Source organism: Bos grunniens, chromosome 7, assembly GCF_055505025.1.
Source record: "Bos grunniens cultivar Pamir isolate PY7600 chromosome 7, Bosgru_T2T1.0, whole genome shotgun sequence".
Taxonomy (NCBI): domain Eukaryota; kingdom Metazoa; phylum Chordata; class Mammalia; order Artiodactyla; family Bovidae; genus Bos; species Bos grunniens.
Genome location: NC_141171.1, coordinates 109,002,159 through 109,024,647, shown reverse-complemented (window position 1 = coordinate 109,024,647; position 22,489 = coordinate 109,002,159). Strand labels below are relative to the sequence as shown.

At 45.6% G+C, this 22,489-nt stretch overlaps 1 protein-coding gene across 2 annotated transcripts in view; it reads right to left on the bottom strand.

Annotated features, from left to right (window-relative positions):
* Positions 1-7,780: 7,780 nt before the first annotated feature.
* MAN2A1 (mannosidase alpha class 2A member 1) overlaps positions 7,781-22,489 on the bottom strand; it is a 213,765-nt gene continuing 199,056 nt past the window's right edge. For both annotated transcript variants that reach the window (XM_086413372.1, XM_086413373.1), the window contains 2 exons: positions 12,271-12,381; positions 7,781-10,510 (listed from right to left, as the gene is read on the bottom strand). In XM_086413372.1, the coding sequence (XP_086269498.1) occupies positions 10,358-10,510; positions 12,271-12,381 (264 nt within the window). In that variant the 3' untranslated portion in view covers positions 7,781-10,357. The remainder of the gene's footprint in view (positions 10,511-12,270; positions 12,382-22,489) is intronic.

The window sequence follows — 22,489 nt, the reverse complement described above, 5'->3', positions numbered from 1 at the left end:
GATGAGATGGCTGGATGGCATCACTGACTTGATGGACATGAGTTTGAGTGAACTCCGGGAGTTGGCGATGGACAGGGAGGCCTAGTGTGCTGCAATTCATGGGGTCACGAAGAGTCGGACACGACTTAGCGACTGATCTGAAATACACCATGGGTTTACAGTGCCTGGCACATAACACTCATTAAGTGTTGGCAATTATTTTTATCATCATCTTTTTTTACTTTTGGTCATGCCTTCTGAGAAAGGAAGAGAAAAAGGAGTCAACATTTAGCACTGCTTTATTTCCCCTTGACCCTGACATTATCTGCTGGCTGCCACAAGCCCCTGCAGCCCTGCGCGCGTCGTCAGGTAGCTGACTGTCACAGCCCCACAGATGGCCACACCACAGTCCACAGGCCCGAGACAGACGGCTTGCCTTCTGCTTGGAACTTTGACAAGGCTGGAGCTCCTGCAGCCCCCTGGCTCTGTGATGCCAGGTGCTCGGATAGGTGCTTTCTGTTTAAATACTGAAAAGCTTTCATTTCATGGTCTATTTCTGGAGATGTTAATGAAGCCAGGTGCACAGTTTTAAAGGCCAGGCGTTTGTGCCTGTGGCCTCTTGTCCCTTGTGTTCCCTTCTAAGCTGAAATGTCCCCAAAGGGCTCTGCTTTGGTCATACTGTTGAAGCTGAAAGAACTGGGGCTACAACTGTTGGAACCTCACTCACCACTCATCTCCAAAAAGGTGGGCTCAGGCTAAATGGCTAGCCTTCACCTTACATAGGTTTACTGACTTACAAACCCTCATCACGACACTGCAGTGAGACAGGCCCAAGAAAACCGCATACGACAAGGTTCTGCTAAACTTGAAAATATCAGACCCCTTTAAAGTTCAAAGTATTTTAATAACGTGTCTCATGAGTTCTTTGATTCTTAGCTGGGTGACAAGTACTCCCGAGTTTATAGCTGACAAGCTGACCCCCAGAGACAGCCCCAGAGCAGACCGACGGTGGACTAACAGCAGGGGCCAGTGACTCGGTCCCCTGGACCACGGTTCTGCCCAAGCTTGGTGGTGAGGCTGCTATTTCACAGATAGAACCACTGTAGGGCTCTGCAGGCAACGGTCTCACACACAAGAAACTTACATTTCATAACTGCCCTGATCAAACATCACATGGCTACAGCGAACAAAATTAATTTGGACGCACATTTCCTTTTCTTCACAACGACTGACAGTTATTAAGGTTTCCGGAAAATGGCACTCACACTTCTTTCCTTCCACCTCTTAGCTGTGCTCACCAGCCAATATGCACACGGGTACCACCGGATCTCCATTTCCTTCTGTAGGTTCAAAGTCTTAAATACAGGGCAGGGCGAGCCTTTAAATCATACAAAATCATGTCCAGCCTAACTTCCAGTGACTTCCCCTCACCACACTTGCCCCAGACACGAGCTTTCTTGTTTTGCGTGTGTGCTGGGGTCACCGCCCCCCACGTCCTCCCACTCAGCTCACGCCCACCCTCCCCTCAGCACTCCAGACGGAAGCCACGTCCCCTTCCCCTGGGCTCACGTCTGTGCTGCCTGCACTAAGGGGCCTCTGGCCTCTGGCCTTACCTGTGCCACCAGACGTGAGGTACCATAACTTACGGCACCGTATCTCCAGGCAGGATCTCTCTCCCTCACCAGACAGGAGAGCAAGATGATTAAAACCCCACTCCCCCAGAGCGCAGAGCAGGCATCCCGATCAAATGTCACATTTATTGGAACTCAATGCAAAATCTAAAACCAATTGCCATCAGGCTCTATTAAAGGGCGTCCATGCATTCAGTGAAGAGGAATCTGTAGATTTTCCTTAATAGATTTAAACTTCAAACTAATCATATTAACTGTGCTTTAAAAATCCATTTAGGAAGACAAAATAAACAAATGAGTCAAATTGCTTTTTGTGAAAACTCCCTTCCATACAGCCATCCTGAGATGATTTCAGTCCTGCATTTGACAAGGACATCCATCCCATGGAAGGCAAGTGCTCTGATCTGATCTGGGAGGGTGGGTGGGGGGGCGAGTTTTGAATCAAAACAAAGGCCTCCCTGAAACTTCAGATCATACTTTGAAAGCCAACCAATGAAGTTCCATTTGGTTTAGTAAAAGTGTTTCATACATCCAGACCCTAGAGACTCATCTTGCTTGCTGCTGCTGCTAAGTCGCTCCAGTCGTGTCCAACTCTGTGCGACCCCATAGATGGCAGCGCAGCAGGCTCCCCCATCCCTGGGATTCTCCAGGCAAGAACACTGGAGTGGGTTGCCATTTCCTTCTCCAATGCATGAAAGTGGAAAGTGAAAGTGAAGTCACTCAGTCGTGCCCGACTCTTAATGACCCCATGGACTGCAGCCTACCAGGCTCCTCCATCCATGGGATTTTCCAGGCAAGAGTACTGCAGTGGGGTGCCATTGCCTTCTCCGATCTTGCTTGCTAGCATTGCCATTTAGATTTGGGATCAGAAAATGGGCCCCAAGACTACAGTGATGAGTCAAGATTTGGAAAGCTACACAGGGCATGGGGGCCAAGAACGCTCGGCTCCACGAAGACCCTTAACATCTGCGCTTAAAAACCGCACCGTCACAACTGCCTTTCTTCGCCTGGTTTGGAGATTCAGAAATTCACTTACGGCCCTCCAACGAGAGAAATCTCCTGGAAAAACTCTTACAGCAGCTGAAGAGGTAGCTGAGCGCTTCACAGAGGGCCGGCCCGGCACCTACCCCACCCCGGGGCAGGCCCTGCCCACCTGTCGGGCTCACCTCCCTGCGCAGAGGCCGAGCCGCACTGGGCTGGCGCTCAGGGCTGGGCCAAAGGGGCTCTGCGCCCTTCGGGCATGTTGCTGGGACACACATCCTGCATTCATCTTGCCTTTGTTATCTTTTCATCTTATACTTGAAAAAAGTGCCTACGCAATATCATTAAGAACAGTTTTATTAAATATTCTGAGCAAATGTGCAAGGCGGGGGGAGCAATAGGGACAGAGTAAGAGGCTGTGTTCTGAGAAACTGCCCTGACAAGCTTAGCCAGGCAAGCACACACGCACCACTCTAAACAGCGTCGGGTGCCGAGGCAGCCGTGAAGAGCATCCGTTTAAACGCCTTAGGTTCTTTGTGACCTAACACTGAACTCCGAGGGGCTGAAATACTAACGTGTCATGACTTCCTGTAACGAAAAGGTGGGAGTTGGCTCACTCAGCAGCTCAGCACCAACAGGGACGCACCCGGCTCTGCTCGTTTTTATTTGGTCCCCAGGCTTGTCTCTGCAGGGCTGCAAAATGGCTGCAGCAGCTCCAGCATCAACACTCCACAAAACTGCCTTTGAACACGGCTGCATGAGGGTGAGGTGCTCTCCCCTTTTGAAGATGGAGGGATGCTCCCTGCAAGTCCCCAACTGACTCCTCCTGACAGTTCGATGGCCAAAACTGTCACAAACTAATTCTTAAATCAGGCATCAAGGCTATAGAAAGAAATCGTGACTGATTTAGACCAATTACAACCCACCTCCTGAGGCTCATGACTATCCGATATGTGAAGAAAATCAGGATTTTATTAGCAAAGAAGCCAGAGGGCCAGTGGCTGGTTGTGAAGCAAGTATAGTATCTTCCATAAGGTCACATCCTTGAGGGAAATTAGGAATGCAGCTTGAAACATTTATGCTTTAATTTCGGGTAATGGGAACTTATTGAGGGTTTTTTGAGTAGGAAAATACCATGAACAAATATTTTTCAATACAATTAAGATGTAAAGGACTTCTCAGCCTCCTATTCTGGAAATTGCAATTGTCTCTCAACATTCAACGGTGATAAACATTTTCACCGATTTATTGAACACACATTTGCTGAACGCCTGCTGTTCCAAGTGTGGAAGTACAAAGTTGCACAAACAGCTGGGGTCCCTGCCCTCAGTGGCGCTTACATTCCACTGGGGAAGGCACACTGACATTTCACACTTGGCTCTGTTAAGAAGAAAAGAAGCAGGGTAATAAGTACTCGGAGAGGAAGTAGGCGTAGGACTACTGTAAATTGGCTGGTCCAGGGGGATTCTTGAGAAAGTGACAGCGAACTGGAGCAGAGTAACAAGGAGCCTGCTACAGGAAGGCTCGAAAGCAGGAACACTGGAGCAGAAGGGACAGGGCCGAGCCCGAAGAACAGCAGGAACAGCGTATGAAGCTTCCCTTCTCTCCACGTCCTTGCCAACACTTCTTCTTACCTTTTTGATAACAGACCTTCTGACAGGCGTGAGAGGCTTTCCTTCTGACAAATGTTCTGGGCCAGTGCTTTAGCATGCATGTTAATCTTCTGGGGAGGGGTCTTGCGGAAACGTAGTCTGTGACTCAGTGGGTGTGGGGGTGGGCCTGAGACCCTGCATCCTGACAAGTTCCCAGGTGTGCCCATGCTCCCGGTTTGAGGGCCACACCGAGTGGCAAGACTGTAGCCCAAGGTGCCCGATCAACGAAAAACGCAAACTGCGAGGATTTTTACTTGTTTTTCCTACCGGTATCTTATACGTTACCACGTGCTCTAGACCGTGTTAATCTGTAGACACACGCTGCTTTTCCACTCGAATGAGCTATGCAGCTCCTTACTTGCACACAGCACACCTCAACGCTGGTGGACCACACGCGGCTAGCGGCCCCATACGGGACGGCACACGGAGAGAGAACCCGGCTGCTATCACAAACGTTTCACTGGACAGATCAGATCAGATCAGATCAGTCGCTCAACACAAGGAACCATTTCCAGTTAGTTCTTCAGGCTTGCTGTTACGTCTTTCCTTACTCCGGTTTCTATGGAGAACGTGCATATTATTTCTACCTGCTGAAGTCAAATGTGTCTTTTAGGCACTATTTCAAGCCTCTCTCTTCCATGGAACCTTTCCTGAAATTAAAGCTAAGTGTGCTTTCTAAAGTCTGCACGTTTGCTTCTTCTCAGCAGTGTATTTCTTACTGTATTTTGCTTACTTAGGATCCAAAGCACCCTAGTATCCAACTCCCTTTTCTCTGCTGTTTCTATGTGGTAGGGGGGTTAAGAGTGGGCTATTCCTCACGTGTTTTGCCCACGTGATTCAGTTGAACTTAACTCTACCCCTAGTCATTGTCACTAGGATATTAGCAAGATGACCGCCAGTACTGTCGATGCCGGGCCCTTTGCTGAAAGTCCAAATGAAGGTGCTCTTACTGGTGGGGTCACGAAGCCGGCTGGGTGCAGGTCTGGCTCTGCTGGGAGCCCTCTTGCCATTACACGTGCAGCCCTTGCCTGAGATGAGAACAACTCAGAGGAAAGTAAAAAAGAGAAAAAACCACATCCTGGACGACATCACCCTATAGCTGTATTTGGAGTTCTGTCCACCCTTGATGTTGTACTGGGGACAATAAATCACTTATTTTTGCTCAAGCCAATGTACACCGCAGGGGCCTCACCCACTACAGCTGCTCTGCAGCCACTCCTGGAGCCATTTACAGTAGCAATCGCCCTTAATTGGTTTCACATCACAGCTTTGCAGGAGCAATGTAAGCATATGCCCATCTAAACGAAATTTTTCTTTACCCATTTTTAACTTTAAAACGATTTGGCATGTTGATAATCAAATAATATGGAGCCAAAAAATTTTCATCATCTGATGATGAAATTAGTATTTTTATTCATATTTCTCTAGGGTTTTACAGCTCAGTGTATATATATTATAAATTGATTAGTCTCTTCACGTTGTAAGTCACCCAAAACAAGTATAAACTTCCTAGTTAGCGCGTATTCTTTGCCTGGCTAACACATATGTATCTCCAGAATATGTATCCCTTTCCCTCCCCCACTTCCTGGCTTTGAGGAAATTCCCCTAAAGCCACTAAGCTGTGTGCTGGCCTGGCCGGCAGGCTGGAAGACATCTTCAGACCCCACCCTTCCAACACGCCTTACCTTCCGCATCCGCTCACACGGACCTTCTGTTTCACATCTTGGCTTACTCTCATCTTATCTTGGAATACTGGACTGTGACCATGACCTCCCCCTCCTTACTGGACCAGAAGGTTCCACAGGCACAAGTGTTGCTGGGAAGGCTCCTGAACCCCAAACTCAAAGCTGCCCCCAAACCCAGACGTGGATTCGCTACCATCCCCCGCCTGCCATTCGCCTGCTGCTGGGTTGGCCAAAAAGTTCCTTCGGTTTTAAGTACAAATAAAAGACCCATTATTCGTTTTCATCAAGAACTTTATTGAACAACGTATTCACCGCCTTTTTACCCTACTACGTTCTGCTATTTTCCAGGCAACTTCATAATCTCATCTTCCCAAAACTTTTTATCTTTTTGAGCAAAGAACTGTTTCAAGTGTGTTTATGGTTTTCCAGGAAACTGAAAGTTTTTCCATTAGGAGAATTCTGTAAAGACGAAAATAAATGGAAATCCAAAGGTCCAGAGAAATACCTGGATGAATCAGAATTCCCGGCCAAGCTGTAACGGTTTTGCCTGGTCATCAGAGAAACTCGTTGTCTTGTGTGATCCTGGGGGGAGATGATGCACTTTCTGCTGACCAAGTCCAGATGCTTTTCTTGACTGCTGCTTTCAGCTGGTCTAACTGGGAGCAGTACTTGTTGGAATTAATCATACTCCAGCAAGAGCTCATAAAGAGGACTCCAATCCCACCACACATAAAACATCAGCTTCTTTGGATGAAGACTGGCCTTCAGGTGTCATTGGTGGTGGTTCATTTTGCTTGCCTCACAATCTCTTCCCTTCCACATCACTGTACAGTATCTATTTTTCATCACCCAATACGATTTGTTTTAAAAACAGAACATTTTTATTACCTTTCACTGGAGAATTGCATGTGGAAAGATGGTCGAGAAGGTTTTTCTCTTTGCTTATGAGGAACTCAAACATCACAGTGATCGACATAACCGAGCTGGCACAAGTGCTTCTCAGCGCTTGGTCTGGGCATTCCGAGTGCGGCAGCGGCCCCCCTGCGGCACACGTGACTGCAGCGGCCTCCCTGTGGCACACGTGACTGCAGCGGCCTCCCTGCGGCACACGCTGACTGCAGCGGCCCCCCTGCGGCACACGTGACTGCAGCGGCCTCCCTGCGGCACACGTGACTGCAGCGGCCTCCCTGCGGCACACGTGACTGCAGCGGCCTCCCTGCGGCACATGTGACTGCATCAGCCTCCCTGCAGCACACGCTGACTGCAGTGGCCCCCCTGTGGCACACATGACTGCTCTCGACGTCTCCACTGGATGGTCATCAGCGCCAACTGGTGCACATGGCTGTGCAGTATCGTCCAGCAAGAAACAACCAGCACGAAACTTCACAAACCACTTTAAAAAGTCAGCTCAGTCACCACACCTTCTTCACACACTGCATAGATATTCTGTGTGTGTTTCAGCTGCATTTTTACCTTTCTTGAATAAAGCATAATATGCCAAACATGTTGCTTTTTCTTCCATCTTCATTACTAAAATGGCTACACAACAATTCACCAATTGATTTTTTTTTAATACATGCTGATATGACAGTAGTCACAACACAATTTAACAAAATTGTTTTGAAGATAAAGACAACTAGATAAAGATAAAGCTCTACTAGAACCATCTATCTCAGAGGAAAAAACTGAATAAACTTTTTGGCCAACCCAACGGAAATGGACTGAAGAAGGAGCAATTCACTCATGACAGAAGACAAAACAAGCCCTTACTCCTCCACTCTACCCACCGAAACATTTACTATATCTTGCTTACAAAATCAGATTTAAGAACTGCTCTAGAGGACCACAGACATGGTAAGATTGATCTTTTATTAGATATCTTATATTACATATTCCCAAAAAGATATAAAATCTTCCAAGAGAAAATACCAAAACCTATTGATTTCAAGGAAAGCAACATAATCAAAATGAAAGCAAAGATTTTCTTCCCGACAAAGGAATATGAAAACATTTCAGCACAAATACAACAAAGACATGGGAAGGCAAGTACAATGTTTTACAACACGTTTTACAGCATTTTGTTTTAATCAGTATTTGCAGAAAACAAGGATGCTAAGTTCTCAAACACTGCAGTTATAACTCCAAATTAAATTTTAAAAAAAGAGAGAGAAAGTCATGAACTACTTGGTCAACTGAACCTCTGCAATAATGAATGTAATAGAACCTAAGCTAACAAATATGCCACTGAGATCACGACTGAAGGGCACGGTTCGCAGCGTGTGCCAGGGACACCAAATCATCTAATCAGTTCTTGACCACAACCCAAAGCAAAGCATCCTCTCTTCATTTCCCTGATGATTTATTCTAAAAATAAAGAGCAGAAACTTGCTGGTGAAAGAGAATTTCCGCTTTACCTGTGAGCAGCTGGTGACCACACGCACTGAGTAAGACCCCGAGGAGCACAGGACAGACCCACCTCAGACACCACGGGTGGCAAGACCGCTGTTATTGCATCAAGAGTTTTATTTCAGCTGATCAGAGATTCCAGAGAGATTACGTACAACCACTTGAACCACAGAACACAGTGAACTCCTATAGCAAGGTTTTACACTTAAGATGCAATGAAAATACTGATCTTATTCCTGGGCTTTGTGTCTGGCAATCCTAACGTCTGTAGATGTTCACAGAAATTAAGCTTGTTTTTTGTTTTAGTTGTTCCTCCCCCCAAAACAAGGAAGGAAACTTACAGTACATGTTTATTGCAAGAAATTACTCTCTTGTAATATCTTCATCAACACTAGTATTATTTCCTTAATAATTAAAGGCGAAAGAAGTTTGTGAACTTAATGGAACAATAATCTAAGGAGCTGCATCTCGACTGGTAATACAGATGATAACTAGGCTACATGATAAAACAGAAATGATGTTTTACTTCTGTATGAAGATGCTGGAATGGCAGGAGGTAAAATGGAAGTTTAAAGCCAGGCAATACTAAACCTATTAGTTAACACAGAATTTTCAGCAGTGCACATAGTCAAGAATCCTTTCTATGCTAAAATGGAATACTCTAAATGTTGGTTTTAATGTCAAGTTAACAACGATCCCAAATAAATTTGATCTAAAGTACTGTAATGGCACATAGGTTTAGAACTTCATTTTGAGGTTAGCACGTACAAAAGTTTGAAGTTCACTGAACAAACATATTCTTTAATATGATAAATTATGATGAGTTACATATAAGTGGGTTTCAAAACGGCCTATTTTAAAGCATTCTCTCTTCAAAATGGTGAACTCTTGTGAAATGAAAACAGTATGTGGATTCTGCTTGTTACAAAATCCTAGCTTCAAGTTGCAGTCTCCTTGGCAGCAGCATATTTTAATTAACAATATTTTTCTTCCTTGTTTTGTTTTCTGACATCTCAGTACATTCAAATAGTCAAAATGTTTAGAGTAACATCACCACAAATTTAATGAAACAGATCAGAACGTGGCCAGCATTGTCAGGCAAAAATTATACAATTTATGTGTCATAGAAAGTACCCGCCCCTCCCCCCAGCCACTCCCCATCTTCCCCCAACAGTAATATGGACACCAAAAGATTTAACAAGACTTATAAAAAAATAAGGCACATTTATTCTGATATGAGAATTTTAAAATAGAAAACCCCTTCTCAGAACATCTGTATTCAAATGAGCTGTGTAAAAAGACACCTTGTGGTACCCAGAAGAGGCCATGGTACCTACGGAATCGCTTCTCCCAGCTTAGTGACAATGGAATAAATTGCACCTATCCCACATTGTCAAGTAATGAAAATATGCCTCTTTGTCTACTATTGAATGATTAAAATCTGGTATTTCTGGAAATGCTTACAGAGGGCAGGAAGGGAGGGCCAAGTGGTAGAGAAACATGTAAAAGCAACGATGTATCATCGGGGTTGACGGATTGCACTTTTCCACATATTTCAACACATAAAGTTCTTCTAACACGTATGAATGATTGCAACCATTTTGGCCATTAGCTATTACCCACCAGCTTTTTATCCCATTTTGGTAAAAATGGGTATTTTTGTAAAACTAACAAAGGGTCAGCAACGTGAATACTGAGAACAATCTCTTTACAACCCCCAACATAGATATAATTAGTTAACATTTAACCTGAGATACAATCTGTTGAGAGGCTGTCTTTAGACATTTCTTCGTTTGTTGCATCAATTCATACTGATGATAGCAGTTCATGGAAGGAACTTAAAAAAAAAATTAGTTTGAAGCATGGCTTTTTTTTCTCTCCTACTGTACTGGTTTAAGAAGAAGAATCACAGAATTCATGTCCTCACAGTAGCCAGAAGCTAAAATAATGTGCTTCTCTATTGCACATAAAACCAAGAAGTATATAAAAGCCATTGCTTTCCAATCCAAATCTGAAACCAGGTTCACCTCAAGTGGATTCGGAATGTGCTGATTTCCATGGGACTCAAGTTGATCTCACTTATATTTCGGGCGTCTGGAGGGGGATGCATCAGGGATAATGACGAAGGTGTGATGCTCACAACAGTGAACTTGCTGAAGAGCTTCTGGACCAGGATCTGAAAGTGAGTGATGAAAATCACACGTACAGAATAGCTTTGGAGAAAGGTAAGTAGTGCATCTATATACTCAGTGTGAGAAAAAGTAAAAAGTACGTTTGAAATTGTCTTTTAGTGAAAAAGCAGGGGCAGGGAATGGAGATTAAGTCCACCTCCACACACTTGAGCACAGAAGACAACTCTGAAGGGAGACTGGAACCCAGGAACAGGAGAAGGCTGTCTTCTGGACCCCTCTCAGCTGCTTAACAACGTATCGTATGCAAGGGCCTTTCTCAATGAAAGAAAGGACTCCTCAGACCAAGAGCTTTAAACACAGCTACACCTGCTTTCAGTCAGTATTCACCCCAACAGTGGTGCTTCTCCACCATCCTCCTGAACCAGGGAAGCTGGGAGACAGGCCCCAGGCCCCCCAGGAAGGCCCTCATGTAAGGGGGTCACTTACAGGGTAGGAAGGCTGCTTGGAAAAAACTACTCTCACTTCTGGCAGTTCTCCTAGTCTGTCTCTCTGGGTCATCTAACCCCCTTAAGACTCAACGCCTTAGTGTCTGATACAAACGTTCACACCCAAGTGTCTCAGATCCTCACTGAGAAGGGAGAGAGTAAGAACAATGAAACCAACGACAGAGACCCGTGCTCCCTCGAGCGCCCGTGACATGCAGTGTGGGCAGAAGGAACGGACACGTCGCCCAAGCAGCTTCAGGCCTCTCCACCGCCTCTCGTGCTCCCCTCTTTCTGGAGCCTCTGCTGCGCACATGCCAACTGTGCAGGACAGAACGGACTCCCTTGAGTCTGTCCGACACCATGTCTACGAGGTCTTCAAGAGTGGGTCAGCCAGCTGACTTGGTGTGGGAGGCCTGCCGCATGCTGCAGACAGCCCCAGCCTGTCGGAGCCAGAGGCGTAAGCTGGAGGTTCCCTTCCCTCTGAGACTGGCTGACAAGGACCACCAGCAAGGCCAGCTTGAAGAGAAATTGGAAGGTGCACCCAGCGGTCAGTACTCAGCCTGAGGACCTGCTGGGCTGCACAGGGTGGACTCACGCAGACCCGCTTTATCAGAAGATCCGGGCCTGGGAAACAACGGCCTGGGGCGGAGTCCAGCTGCCCCGTGGGCCTCGGCCGACTCACCCCACGGGCCAGTCTCATGTCCCCGCCACCCCTACTACAAGCCTGCACCCACTGTGCGTGTGCCAGTCGCTCAGTCGTGTCTGACTCTTTGTGACTCCACAGACTATAGCCTGTCAGGCTCCTCTGTCCATGGTATTTTCCAGGCAAGCATTCTGGAGTGGGCTGCCATGCCCTCCTCCAGGGGGTCTTCCCCACCCAGGGATCAAAGCCGGGTCTCCTGCACTGCAGGCGGATTCTTTACTGACTGAGCCACCACGGAAGCCCCCGCTGCAGTTACTTGGCCCCCGCAGAACATGGGGTTGCCTTCGCTGAACTGGATCATACCTGAGCTGTCTGAGAGAGGTGGGAATAGAGGGCTTGGGAAGCAGCCGCTTTGTGGGCTGGAAACGGAAAGCCTGAGACTCGAGGAGGCCCTGTCTCCAAGCAGCACCCGTCTGCCGGGGCAGCATGATGTCAACAAGGACAAGAGACTGAACACTGGACAGGGGCTCCACAAGAGGGAAAACTGGAGCAAACCTGAAGGTGAGGTGATGGCGTCCACAGAAAGGCAATGGACATCTCCTTGTCAGGATCATCTGCACAAAGCAAGCATCTCAAATCACACTAGACCAACAGGAAGAACAGGCCTTCGGCTCACCTTTCCCTGGGTTGTGGAACACAGCAGCCCGGTGTGTCTGCTAGAGAAGCGGCAGTCAAACCCCTTCCTGTGGAGGATCAAGGCGGCCTCGTTGGAATGCTTGCCATCCACCTGTAAACGAGCAGACAGCAAGATGCCATGGGGACGCTGAGAGCGAATTCTGACCCCACTGCACACCCTCGACGTCCCTGTCCCCAACCACGAATGCTCTTGTATCTTAAAGTGACTTCAGGCCTGCCCACTCCCATTCAGGCTCCTTGCGCAGCCTGCCTACTCCCCGGCGACACTGCCCTCCCCAGGCGCTCAGCTGACATTCTGAGAGTCCTTGGCAAGTCACTCAGGCCTTGGTTTCCTCCACGGTTCCTAAGGACACGGGCTATCTTGTCCACATGTTACATACTGGTTTGTCAAAGTTTCTTCAAATAAAGCGTTTCATTTTAACTTACTTTTAATAAATCCATCAACTCAATAAAGGATACCTGAATTTGGTCCTTATCTGGCCACTGAATGATGTATCATCCATCTTAAAACTGAAATATGCTTCTTCACTGAATACTAATTTTTGTTAACTGCATTAACATTTTTAATCTTTAATGTATTGGTTCATGATTTTTATATAAGAGAAATTTAAGTTGAATTAGTTATGCTTATCACTTGCTAAGCCAGCCACATTTATTAGCTTGATGTATCATTTACATTCACATTACAGAAACTATTCTTCTTGCTCAGGCAAAAAGGAAAACACTAAAAATCACAAGTCAGCTACAGCGATCAGTATACACTTTCTTGCAGTAAAATTTCCTGCTCCCAATTCAAGTAACTGCACCCAATTCAAGTAACAATGCCTTGAATGCTTTAAGTCCTTGAACATTTAAAATTATAACCATTTAATCAATTTTACATTTTCTAAACCGGGAAATGTTTATGATAAATAAAATGGATTAATAAAATCTTTGGAAAAGTTAAGCAATGCACACTTACTGTATAGACACATGTATTCGTCCTTTTTTTTAATGTGACCACAGATACGAATATGCCGAGGTTCTTGATCAACCTTGAAAGTGAAAGTGGCTCAGCTGTGTCTGACTCTCTGCGATCCCATGGACTATATACGGTCTGTGGAAGTTTGCAGGCCAGAATACTGGAGTGGGTAGCCATTCCCTTCTCCAGGGGATCTTCCCAAACGAGGGACTGAACCTAGGTCTCCCGCATTCTAGGTGGATTCTTTACTGTCTGAGCCACCAGGGAAACCTTGGTCAACCTTCAGTCAGTTCAGTAGCTCAGTTGTGTCCGACTGTTTGCGACCCCATGAATCGCAGCACGCCAGGCCTCCCTATCCATCACCAACTCCTGGAGTTCACTCAGACTTACATCCATCGAGTCCATGATGCCATCCAGCCATCTCATCCTCTGTCGTTTCCTTCTCCTCCTGCCCTCAATCCCTCCCAGCATCAGACTCTTTTCCAATGAGTCAACTCTTCGCATGAGGTGGCCAAAGTACTGGAGTTTCAGCTTTAGCATCATAACTTCCAAAGAAATCCCAGAGCTGATCTTCATCAGAATGGACTGGTTGGATCTCCTTGCACACCAAGGGACTCTCAAGAGTCTTCTCCAACACCACAGTTCAAAAGCATAAATTCTTCGGCACTCAGCCTTCTTCACAGTCCAACTCTCACATCCATACATGACCACGGGAAAAACCATAGCCTTGACTAGACGGACCTTTGTTGGCAAAGTACTGTCTCTACTTTTCAATATGCTATCTAGGTTGGACATAACTTTTCTTCCAAGGAGTAAGCGCCTTTTAATTTCATGGCTGCAGTCACCATCTGTAGTGATTTTGGAGCCCCAAAAAATAAAGTTTGACACTGTTTCCACTGTTTCCCCATCTATTTCCCATGAAGTAATGGGACCAGATGCCATGATCTTAGTTTTCTGAATGTTGAGCTTTAAACCAACTTTTTCACTCTCCACTTTCACTTTCATCAAGAGGCTTTTTAGTTTCTCTTCACTTTCTGCCATAAGGGTGGTGTCATCTGCATATCTGAGGTTATTGATATTTTTCCCAGCAATCTTGATTCCAGCTTCTGCTTCTTCCAGCCCAGCGTTTCTTATGATGTACTCTGCATAGAAGTTAAATAAGCAGGGTGACAATATACAGCCTTGACGTACTCCTTTTCCTATTTGGAACCAGTCTGTTGTTCCATGTCCACTTCTAACTGTTGCTTCCTGACCTGCATATAGGTTTCTCAAGCGGCAGGTCAGGTGGTCTGCTATTCACATCTCTTTCAGAATTTTCCAGTTTATTGTGATCCACACAGTCAAAGGCTTTGGCATAGTCAATAGAGCAGAAATAGATGTTTTCCTGGAACTCTCTTGCTTTTTCCATGATCCAGCGGATGTTGGCAATTTGATCTCTGGTTCCTCTGCCTTTTCATGGTTCACATACTGCTGAAGCCTGGCTTGGAGAATTTTGAATATTACTTTACTAGCATGTGAGATGAGTGCAATTGTGCGGTAGTTTGAGCATTCTTTGGCATTGCCTTTCTTTGGGATTGGAATGAAAACTGACCTTTTCCAGTCCTGTGGCCACTGCTGAGTTTTCCAAATTTGCTGGCATATTGAGTGCAGCACTTTCACAGCATCATCTTTCAGGATTTGGAATAGCTCAACTGGAATTCCATCACCTCCACTAGCTTTGTTCGTAGTGATGCTTTCTAAGGCCCACTTGACTTCACATTCCAGGATGTCTGGCTCTAGGTGTGATCACACCATCATGATTATCTTGGTCATGAAGATCTTTTTTGTACAGTTCTTTTATGTATTCCTGCCATCTCTACAGTCAACAAGAACAAGACCAGGAGCTGACTATGGCTCAGATCATGAACTCCTTATTGCCAAATTCAGACTTAAATTGAACAAAGTAGGGAAAACCACTAGATCATTCAGGTATGACCTAAATCAAATCCCTTATGGTTATACAGTGGAAGTGAGAAATAGATTTAAGGGACTAGATCTGATAGATAAGAGTGCCTGATGAACTATGGATGGAGGTTTGTGACATTGTACAGGAGACAGGGATCAAGACCATCCCCGTGGAAAAGAAATGCAAAAAAGCAAAATGGCTCTCTGAGGAGGCCTTACAAATAGCTGTGAAAAGAAGAGAAGTGAAAAGCAAAGGAGAAAAGGAAAGATATAAGCATCTGAATGCAGAGTTCCAAAGAAAAGCAAGGAGAGATAAGAAAGCCTTTCTCAGAGATCAATGCAAATAAATAGAGCAAAACAACAGAATGGGGAAGACTAGAGATCTCTTCAAGAAAATTAGAGATACCAAGGGAACATTTCATGCAAAGATGGGTTTGATAAAGGACAGAAATGGTATTGACCTAACAGAAGCAGAAGATATTAAGAAGAGGTGGTCAACCTTACTAGGGCATAAAATTTTTTTAATGTGCTACAGAGACATCTTTTCTGAATAGCTGCCAGCATTCCCAACACTGATTTGATTTTAATGTGACTGAACAATTTAAATCTGTCCTCACCTCAGACTCTTGGCTGGAATAACCTGTTTTATGACATTTTACACTGGTATTTTACAGTGGTACTGCTAAAAATTTTTTTTGAAGAAGAGAAAAACATCATTTAGGGATTGTGAGTCATTACAGGACCATATAATACACATAGCAAGTTGAAGTAATATGATAAAGATTCCTAATGAAATTTCAAACAATTTCATAGCCCCTAAATAGCATGAAAATAGCACATTAAAAAAAATCTTGTATTTAGTACGTATAGAAGGATAACAGTTATGCCAATTTTGAAACGCTGGAATACTCTTTTATTCTTCCTGAGCACCAGTCTCCTCGTCTGTAAAGTGGAGCTAACACAAGTCTGCTCTCCTCACAGAGTCATGCTGTGAGCCAACGCACTGAGAACACTGTGTAAGGCAGCCCAGCTCGTAGGGCAGGTTGTGCCAGTGCAGAGACTATAGACATGAGAGGGCCACCGTCTGGGCTGGGAGTCAGACAGCCTAAGATCTGTAGCCTACTTCTGCAATTTACTAGCTGCTGATGTCAGCAAAACTGTTTTTCCTTTACCATAAAAAAAGAGATAAAAAGAAGTAGCATAATAAGGACTTAGCCCAGGGTCTGGAGCAGAGAAAGACCTTAATATATTATTATTTATATCAACATCATCCATCAAATAAACTGGTTATTTCCATAACAGTTACAAGTTAAACAATATTCTCTTTTAACTTCTTATTCACAAATTTATTTTATTGGCATCATAGCTTTGTAACTATGGAGTCAGGATAGTCCTAAATTATATGTCCACAACTATACATCAAAGTCCTAAGAGTTCTGATTCAAATTCACGAATTAGATGGCCTCTTAATTAAATTCCAAAAGCACTTATCACTATTATCCTTGGCATCTGGCCATTTTAACTCACTGCTGCTGCTGCTGCTGCTGCTGCTAAGTCGCTTCAGTTGTGTCCGACTCTGTGCAAACCCATAGACGGCAGCCCACCAGGCTCCCCCATCCCTGGGATTCTCCAGGCAAGAACACTGGAGTGGGTTGCCATTTCCTTCTCCAATGCATTAAAGTGAAAAGTGAAAGTGAAGTTGCTCAGTCGTGTCCGACTCTTAGCGACCCCATGGACTGCAGCCCACCAGGCTCCTCCGTCCATGAGATCTAGACCATCATTAAAAAAAACACTGATAAGCAGGCATTGTGAAAATTCCTGTAGAACATTTGTCCTTGGAATAATGACTGTGTAAGGTCTTTAGCAGACTGAAGATGACCAAAAAAAAAGTGGGAAGGGAAACACTTTCAGGATTCTGCCACTGAGACTTAATTTTAGATAAGAGATTTAAACAAACAGTACAAAAGTGGAGATTAAAGTCATAAAAATTAATTTTCACTTGCGGGAAAAAAGTTTTACTTTCTCTAAAAACTAAAATTGCATCATTTTCACAAGGACTAAAAGACTAATAAAATGGCATTCATCTTGTGTAAGTTTTTAAAAATCAAATAATCATGAAAGGATCAGTTTTCAAGCAAAAATACCTGAGGCAAAGGAGCAGTTTTTCAGTTTCAAAGTCTGTCTAGACATTTTATTTCCAAGAAAACTGTTTTTTTAAAGTAGGGAAACTGTGATTTTAACTTGAATACATATGCAGGAAAACCAGTTACCCTCAAGTAGTCACAGCATACGCTCTAGGAGAGCAAACAACTTTTGAAAGACTTCTTTTTATATTCATTAACACATTAATAAAATCCAGACCTCAAAAAGGGCGGGGGGGCATGGGTAAGAAAACTTATAAATTTGAAACTGCATCATCGCTGTGCTGGATGAGTGTCAAACTGTCCTTGTAGAACAGATCACCGTTGGGGCTGAATCACTGTGTGGATGTTCCCAGGCTGTGCCAGGAAAATCCACTGTAGAACTTATCTCAGAGGAAAAACCAACACTGAGTTTCTAGACTAAGCAGGGCTCATAAAACTTCTCCAGCGACAGGGGAAGGCTGGGCAAGAAGATCTGACTACAAGTGAGGTCGTCAGGTTCAGAGAAGGCTAGCCTGGAGGCATGGGTTGGCTCCAGCAGGAACCCTCACCAACGGTTGATGCAGCCTTCTGAGTATTCCACTATTACTGAGCAGACGAGAAGAAAGCAAGCCGGGTATTGCCCAGCGCTGTCTGCACAGTCCCAGGCAGCGAGCAGGGGTCTGGAGTCAGCCTCCGAGCATCACCGCTCCCTGGCTGTGTGGCCCCGAAGGCTTCCCAGCAGCCCCAGGCCCGCCCGTTTCCTCTTCTACACAAGGGGCACAGGTGCCGCCTCCTCTCCTCGTGCTGCCGTGAGAGCTAAACCAGGCTCACAGAAAGCACTCAGTGCAACGCTTGGGACGGAGGCGGCTTTAGGTGCGTCGTATTGGAGCGATCTAAGAAATCAGCAATAAACTATATAAGGAATACACATCAAAGATACATCAAAATTTACTGTGGCAATAAACTTCAGCTTTCTCCAATTAAAAAGAAAGTGCCAATATTTTTATTTCAGTATTAGTAACGGTGAAGCTGCTGATGACTGAATGATCACAGTTGAGAACCTTATTAAAACTTTGTGCTTACTACGTGCCGGCTGCTATTCTACATGCTTGACAACTATCAATTCATTGGAGCCTGACAGGGCCTCTCTCGGGTGACACTCTCACCACCGCCTGGCCACCGGCGAGGACACTGGCGTCGGAGGACGCAGGGCCTGCTCTGAGACAGCTGGGCAGCGAGCAGAGGCAGTGTCCTTGGCCCAGCGGGCCCGGCCCCCAAGCCTGCACTGGCGCAGCTGCATTCTCTGCCTCTGCTCTGCTGCGGATTGGTGCAGACCGACACCGGCTTCAGGGGAAGGAGGAGGATCGCTTTTGACTTGATAAAACAAAAGGTTATCACTTGAGATCACTTAAGGAGACTTTCCAGCTTCTGATCTCAGGCTGGAAAATGGGAGTATTTAATCAATGGTTCCAACAGAGCTAAAATAATGATTTACTAACACATTCAGAAAGAAAGGTTTAGAAGTTATCATTTCTACCCATTTACTACCTGCCCAGCCATCCACTCATCCCATTTTAAGATTTAAGGCCACCCTGAAAATCACACCACATATGACAGTCTCTTCTAAGCAAAGGAACAGGCAGATGCTCCTTCCCCACGGTGGATGGGAACTGTGCAAATATGAGAGCGGAGCCGCTCCTGTGGGGTTCACAAGCCGTAACTGCTGCGAACTGTGCACGGTGCCTGTGGACACACTGCCTCCTGAGGAAGAGATGGGCCCGACTGTGGCGGGACTCTCCACGTAGGCGCTGACCCCGCCCTCCTCGGGGACGCGCCAGGCACGCACAGACGACGCCACGGCTCCAAGCTGCTCAGATTCTTTGGCGATGCCAAATGCCTCTCATATTTCAGTGCACTCTGGCAGGTGGCAAGGCTAGAAAACCTCACACTGTGTTACAAGTCCTGAGACGGGAAATAACCAGTAGAAATGCATTTTCCAGGGCACTTGTTAAGATGTCAATAACAGTTATCCTGTTTTAACCAACAAGGGAGCATGACAGAAAGAAAGGGGAAGGTGGATGGGTGTCCTCAGATAAGTACAACAAAGAACATTTTTTCCCAACAATTTTCACCTTTCCAGAAACTAGGGAGATCAATAAAGCACCAATCAATTCTTTTAAGAAAGGCAAAATAAAGTATAAACCTTAAACTCCCTCTTACAAGAAAAGGAGGGGGTGGTGAAAACAAGTTGAGAGAGAAGACTTTATTCAGTAAGTGGTGCGGACATTGAAATGACTGGTTAACTCTCTATAAGAAACAGTTAAGCCCAAACCAAAATAAATCCCATACATAATAAAGAGTTACATTTAACACATACAGATAGAGAGGAGAGATATACAGACAGATGTCTAGGGATGAGGGCTTCCCTGGGGGCTCGGATGGTGAAATGGCCACCCACACCAGGATCCTCATCTGGAGAATTCCATGGACAGGGGAGCCTGGGGCCTACAGTCCACTAGGCCACAAAGAGTCGGACACAACTGAGTGACTAACACTTTTCACTTCACAACTATGGATAAATGAAAAAAATATATATTTGAATATAAAAGCAGGGAAAACAATCTGCAAGAAGAGCGGATGTAGGTATCACTGCTCAAAGCATCAAGGCAGTATGGCTCCACGACGCTTAGCTAAACAGCTTAATCAAGTTCCTCCTCATCCCTGGAAAATCAGCATTCTAGACGGAACTTTCCATTCTAGCTTGATCCATGGCTCATCCTCCCATGAGATTCTCCCAGCATCCCCTCTCCCAAGGCTCTCTTTCCCTAAATCACTTCCCTCTCCTGAGGGTGTGGTTTTCCCAGTTAGTGCACTTGAGTGGTACTCCTATTCCCCAGTTTTGAAACCTTCACAGAAGCTTCTTTTTATAACTCAGGCTGTTGATAGTGCAAGAAAAGGGAGTGATGAAGAGAAGAGAGTTGGACACCAGATACACAGGATGAGAAGGCTAACATTTAAATTCCTTAACAGTGGCTGGAGCACACTGGGCCATACAGCTGTGAGGCAGGGTTTTACGACATGTTTGTTCTCCTCTTTATCTGACTACAAATTTATGACATAGTTAAAAAAAAAAAACAAAACTATAAACTAAAAAAGCAAACTATGTCTATGTAAAAACAAGCTCATCTATCAATATAGAATAATTTTTGAAAACTGGACCTTTTTCGTTGCTGTTTTGTTTGTTTTTCTGGAAAGCTGGACTTTGAGGACAGATTTAGTAAATCTTAAAATCTTAATGTGACTCTCTGAAATCACAGTCAGCACCCAGGTTCAGAAGGGCTGGTTGTGGCTCCTGATTCTGCCATTCACAGGTAGGTAATTTAATTTTAACTATTTATTCTAACTCTTACTTTCCCAATTCAGTAAATGCAGATAACAGCAATTTCTAGAATCACTAGGAGAGTTTTTAAAAGTTACTAATTCCTAAGCTCTCCACCCCAAATCTACAGAATCAGAATCTCAGAGATGAAGACATCTGTGGAAGTCTTTTCTATAATCTCTCTGGTATCACCTGGACACAGTGAGTTTGAGGACTTTAGCTAGAAAAGCTGCTAACCTCAGGGGGTTAGCAGACCCCCCAGGCTCCATGTGCTCTCTGAGCTTTGAGCACACAGAGCCTTCCTCCACCAGGAGTGGGAGCCCAGGGCTGGAGCAGGGAGCCTGCAGACAGCGACCTGCAGCAGGGAGCCCAGGGCTGGAACGGACAGCCTGCAGACAGCGGCTTGGAACAGGGAGCCCAGGGCTGGAAGGGGAGCCTGCAGACAGCAGCCTTGAGTGGGGAGCCCAGGGCTGGAAGGGGAGCCCGCCTGCAGACAGCAGCCTGGAGCGGGGAGCCCAGGGCTGGAAGGGGAGCCTGCCTGCAGACAGCGGCCTGGAGCGCAGGCCGGCAGAGGGCCCCCCATCATGCTACGGAAGGAGGGGTCAGGCAGCAAGGGCGACGCACCCGTTATGTTACTGAAGTCTGCAGACACTTTGCTCATGGCAATACTGTGAGGTGATGGGCCAAGGCAGATCTCCAGTCTTGCCTGGAGGCCAATCTCTCTTGACATTACTTCAGTGGGAAAAACGCACTGCAGTCTCTAAACAAAGAGCGCATTATTGCATGCTGGGAGATGCCAACACACCAAAAACAAGAACACAATCCAAAATGTCTAGCTCTGCCTTCTGGATTGAGTTACTTTTGTCTTTCTTCTAGTATAACCATGGAATTACTCTGGGTACCTTTTAAGTACTAAGTTTTCTTTGAATGAATACGCACATCAGCGTCCTTTAATGATTACTTCCCCATTATCAGAGATTAGGGGATGGAGAGCAATTCTTTAAAGAATCCCTTCAGATTCCTGGCAAGTTTTTAAACTGTTAGAAATATGTGCTAAGAGTCAAAGACTAACAAAGAAATTGGAACCAACTGATATCTAATGCAAAACAGCCTCAAATATTTCGTTCTGACCACGTGGTTAGGCATTAACTTACGCCTATGGCATTTCAGTCTGTATTCTTCCTGGTCAGACTGTTAAATCGCTGTGTTTCCTCTGCTAAAACCCTGGTCTGCACCTGTGTTGGCATGTACTCTAAGTATCCTCAGGACAACAATGTATGTCTACAAAGAGCTTCTGTTTCCAAAAGCTCTCACAGCATTATCTCACCCATTTCTCATACCAGACCTGAAGCAGACGTATCTGCCATCAGGCCCATTTCATACACGGCAGCGCAGTCTGTGGGCACGCAGTGGGCATGCAGCGGGGGTGCAGGCGGTCTGTCTGCCCAGAGGTGAGAGGGGCAACGGGACGTCACGTGACCGCAGCCAGTAGGGGCCAGCCTGCAGGGTCCACGGATATAAACCAGCTGGGGAAAGTGAAGTATCAGTTGCTCAGTCGTGTCTGACTCTTTGCGACCCCATGGGCTGTGGTCCTCCAGGCTCTTCTGTTCATGGGATTCTCCAGGCCAAAATACTGGAGTAGGCAGCCATTCCCTTCTCCAGGAGATTTTCCCAACCCAGGGATCGAACCCAGGTCTCCCACATTGTAGGCAGCTTCTTTCCTGTCTGAGCCACCAGGGAAGCCAAACCTGGTGGGCAGTGGGGTTTATTTTGGCTGCACGGTGCTGGCTGT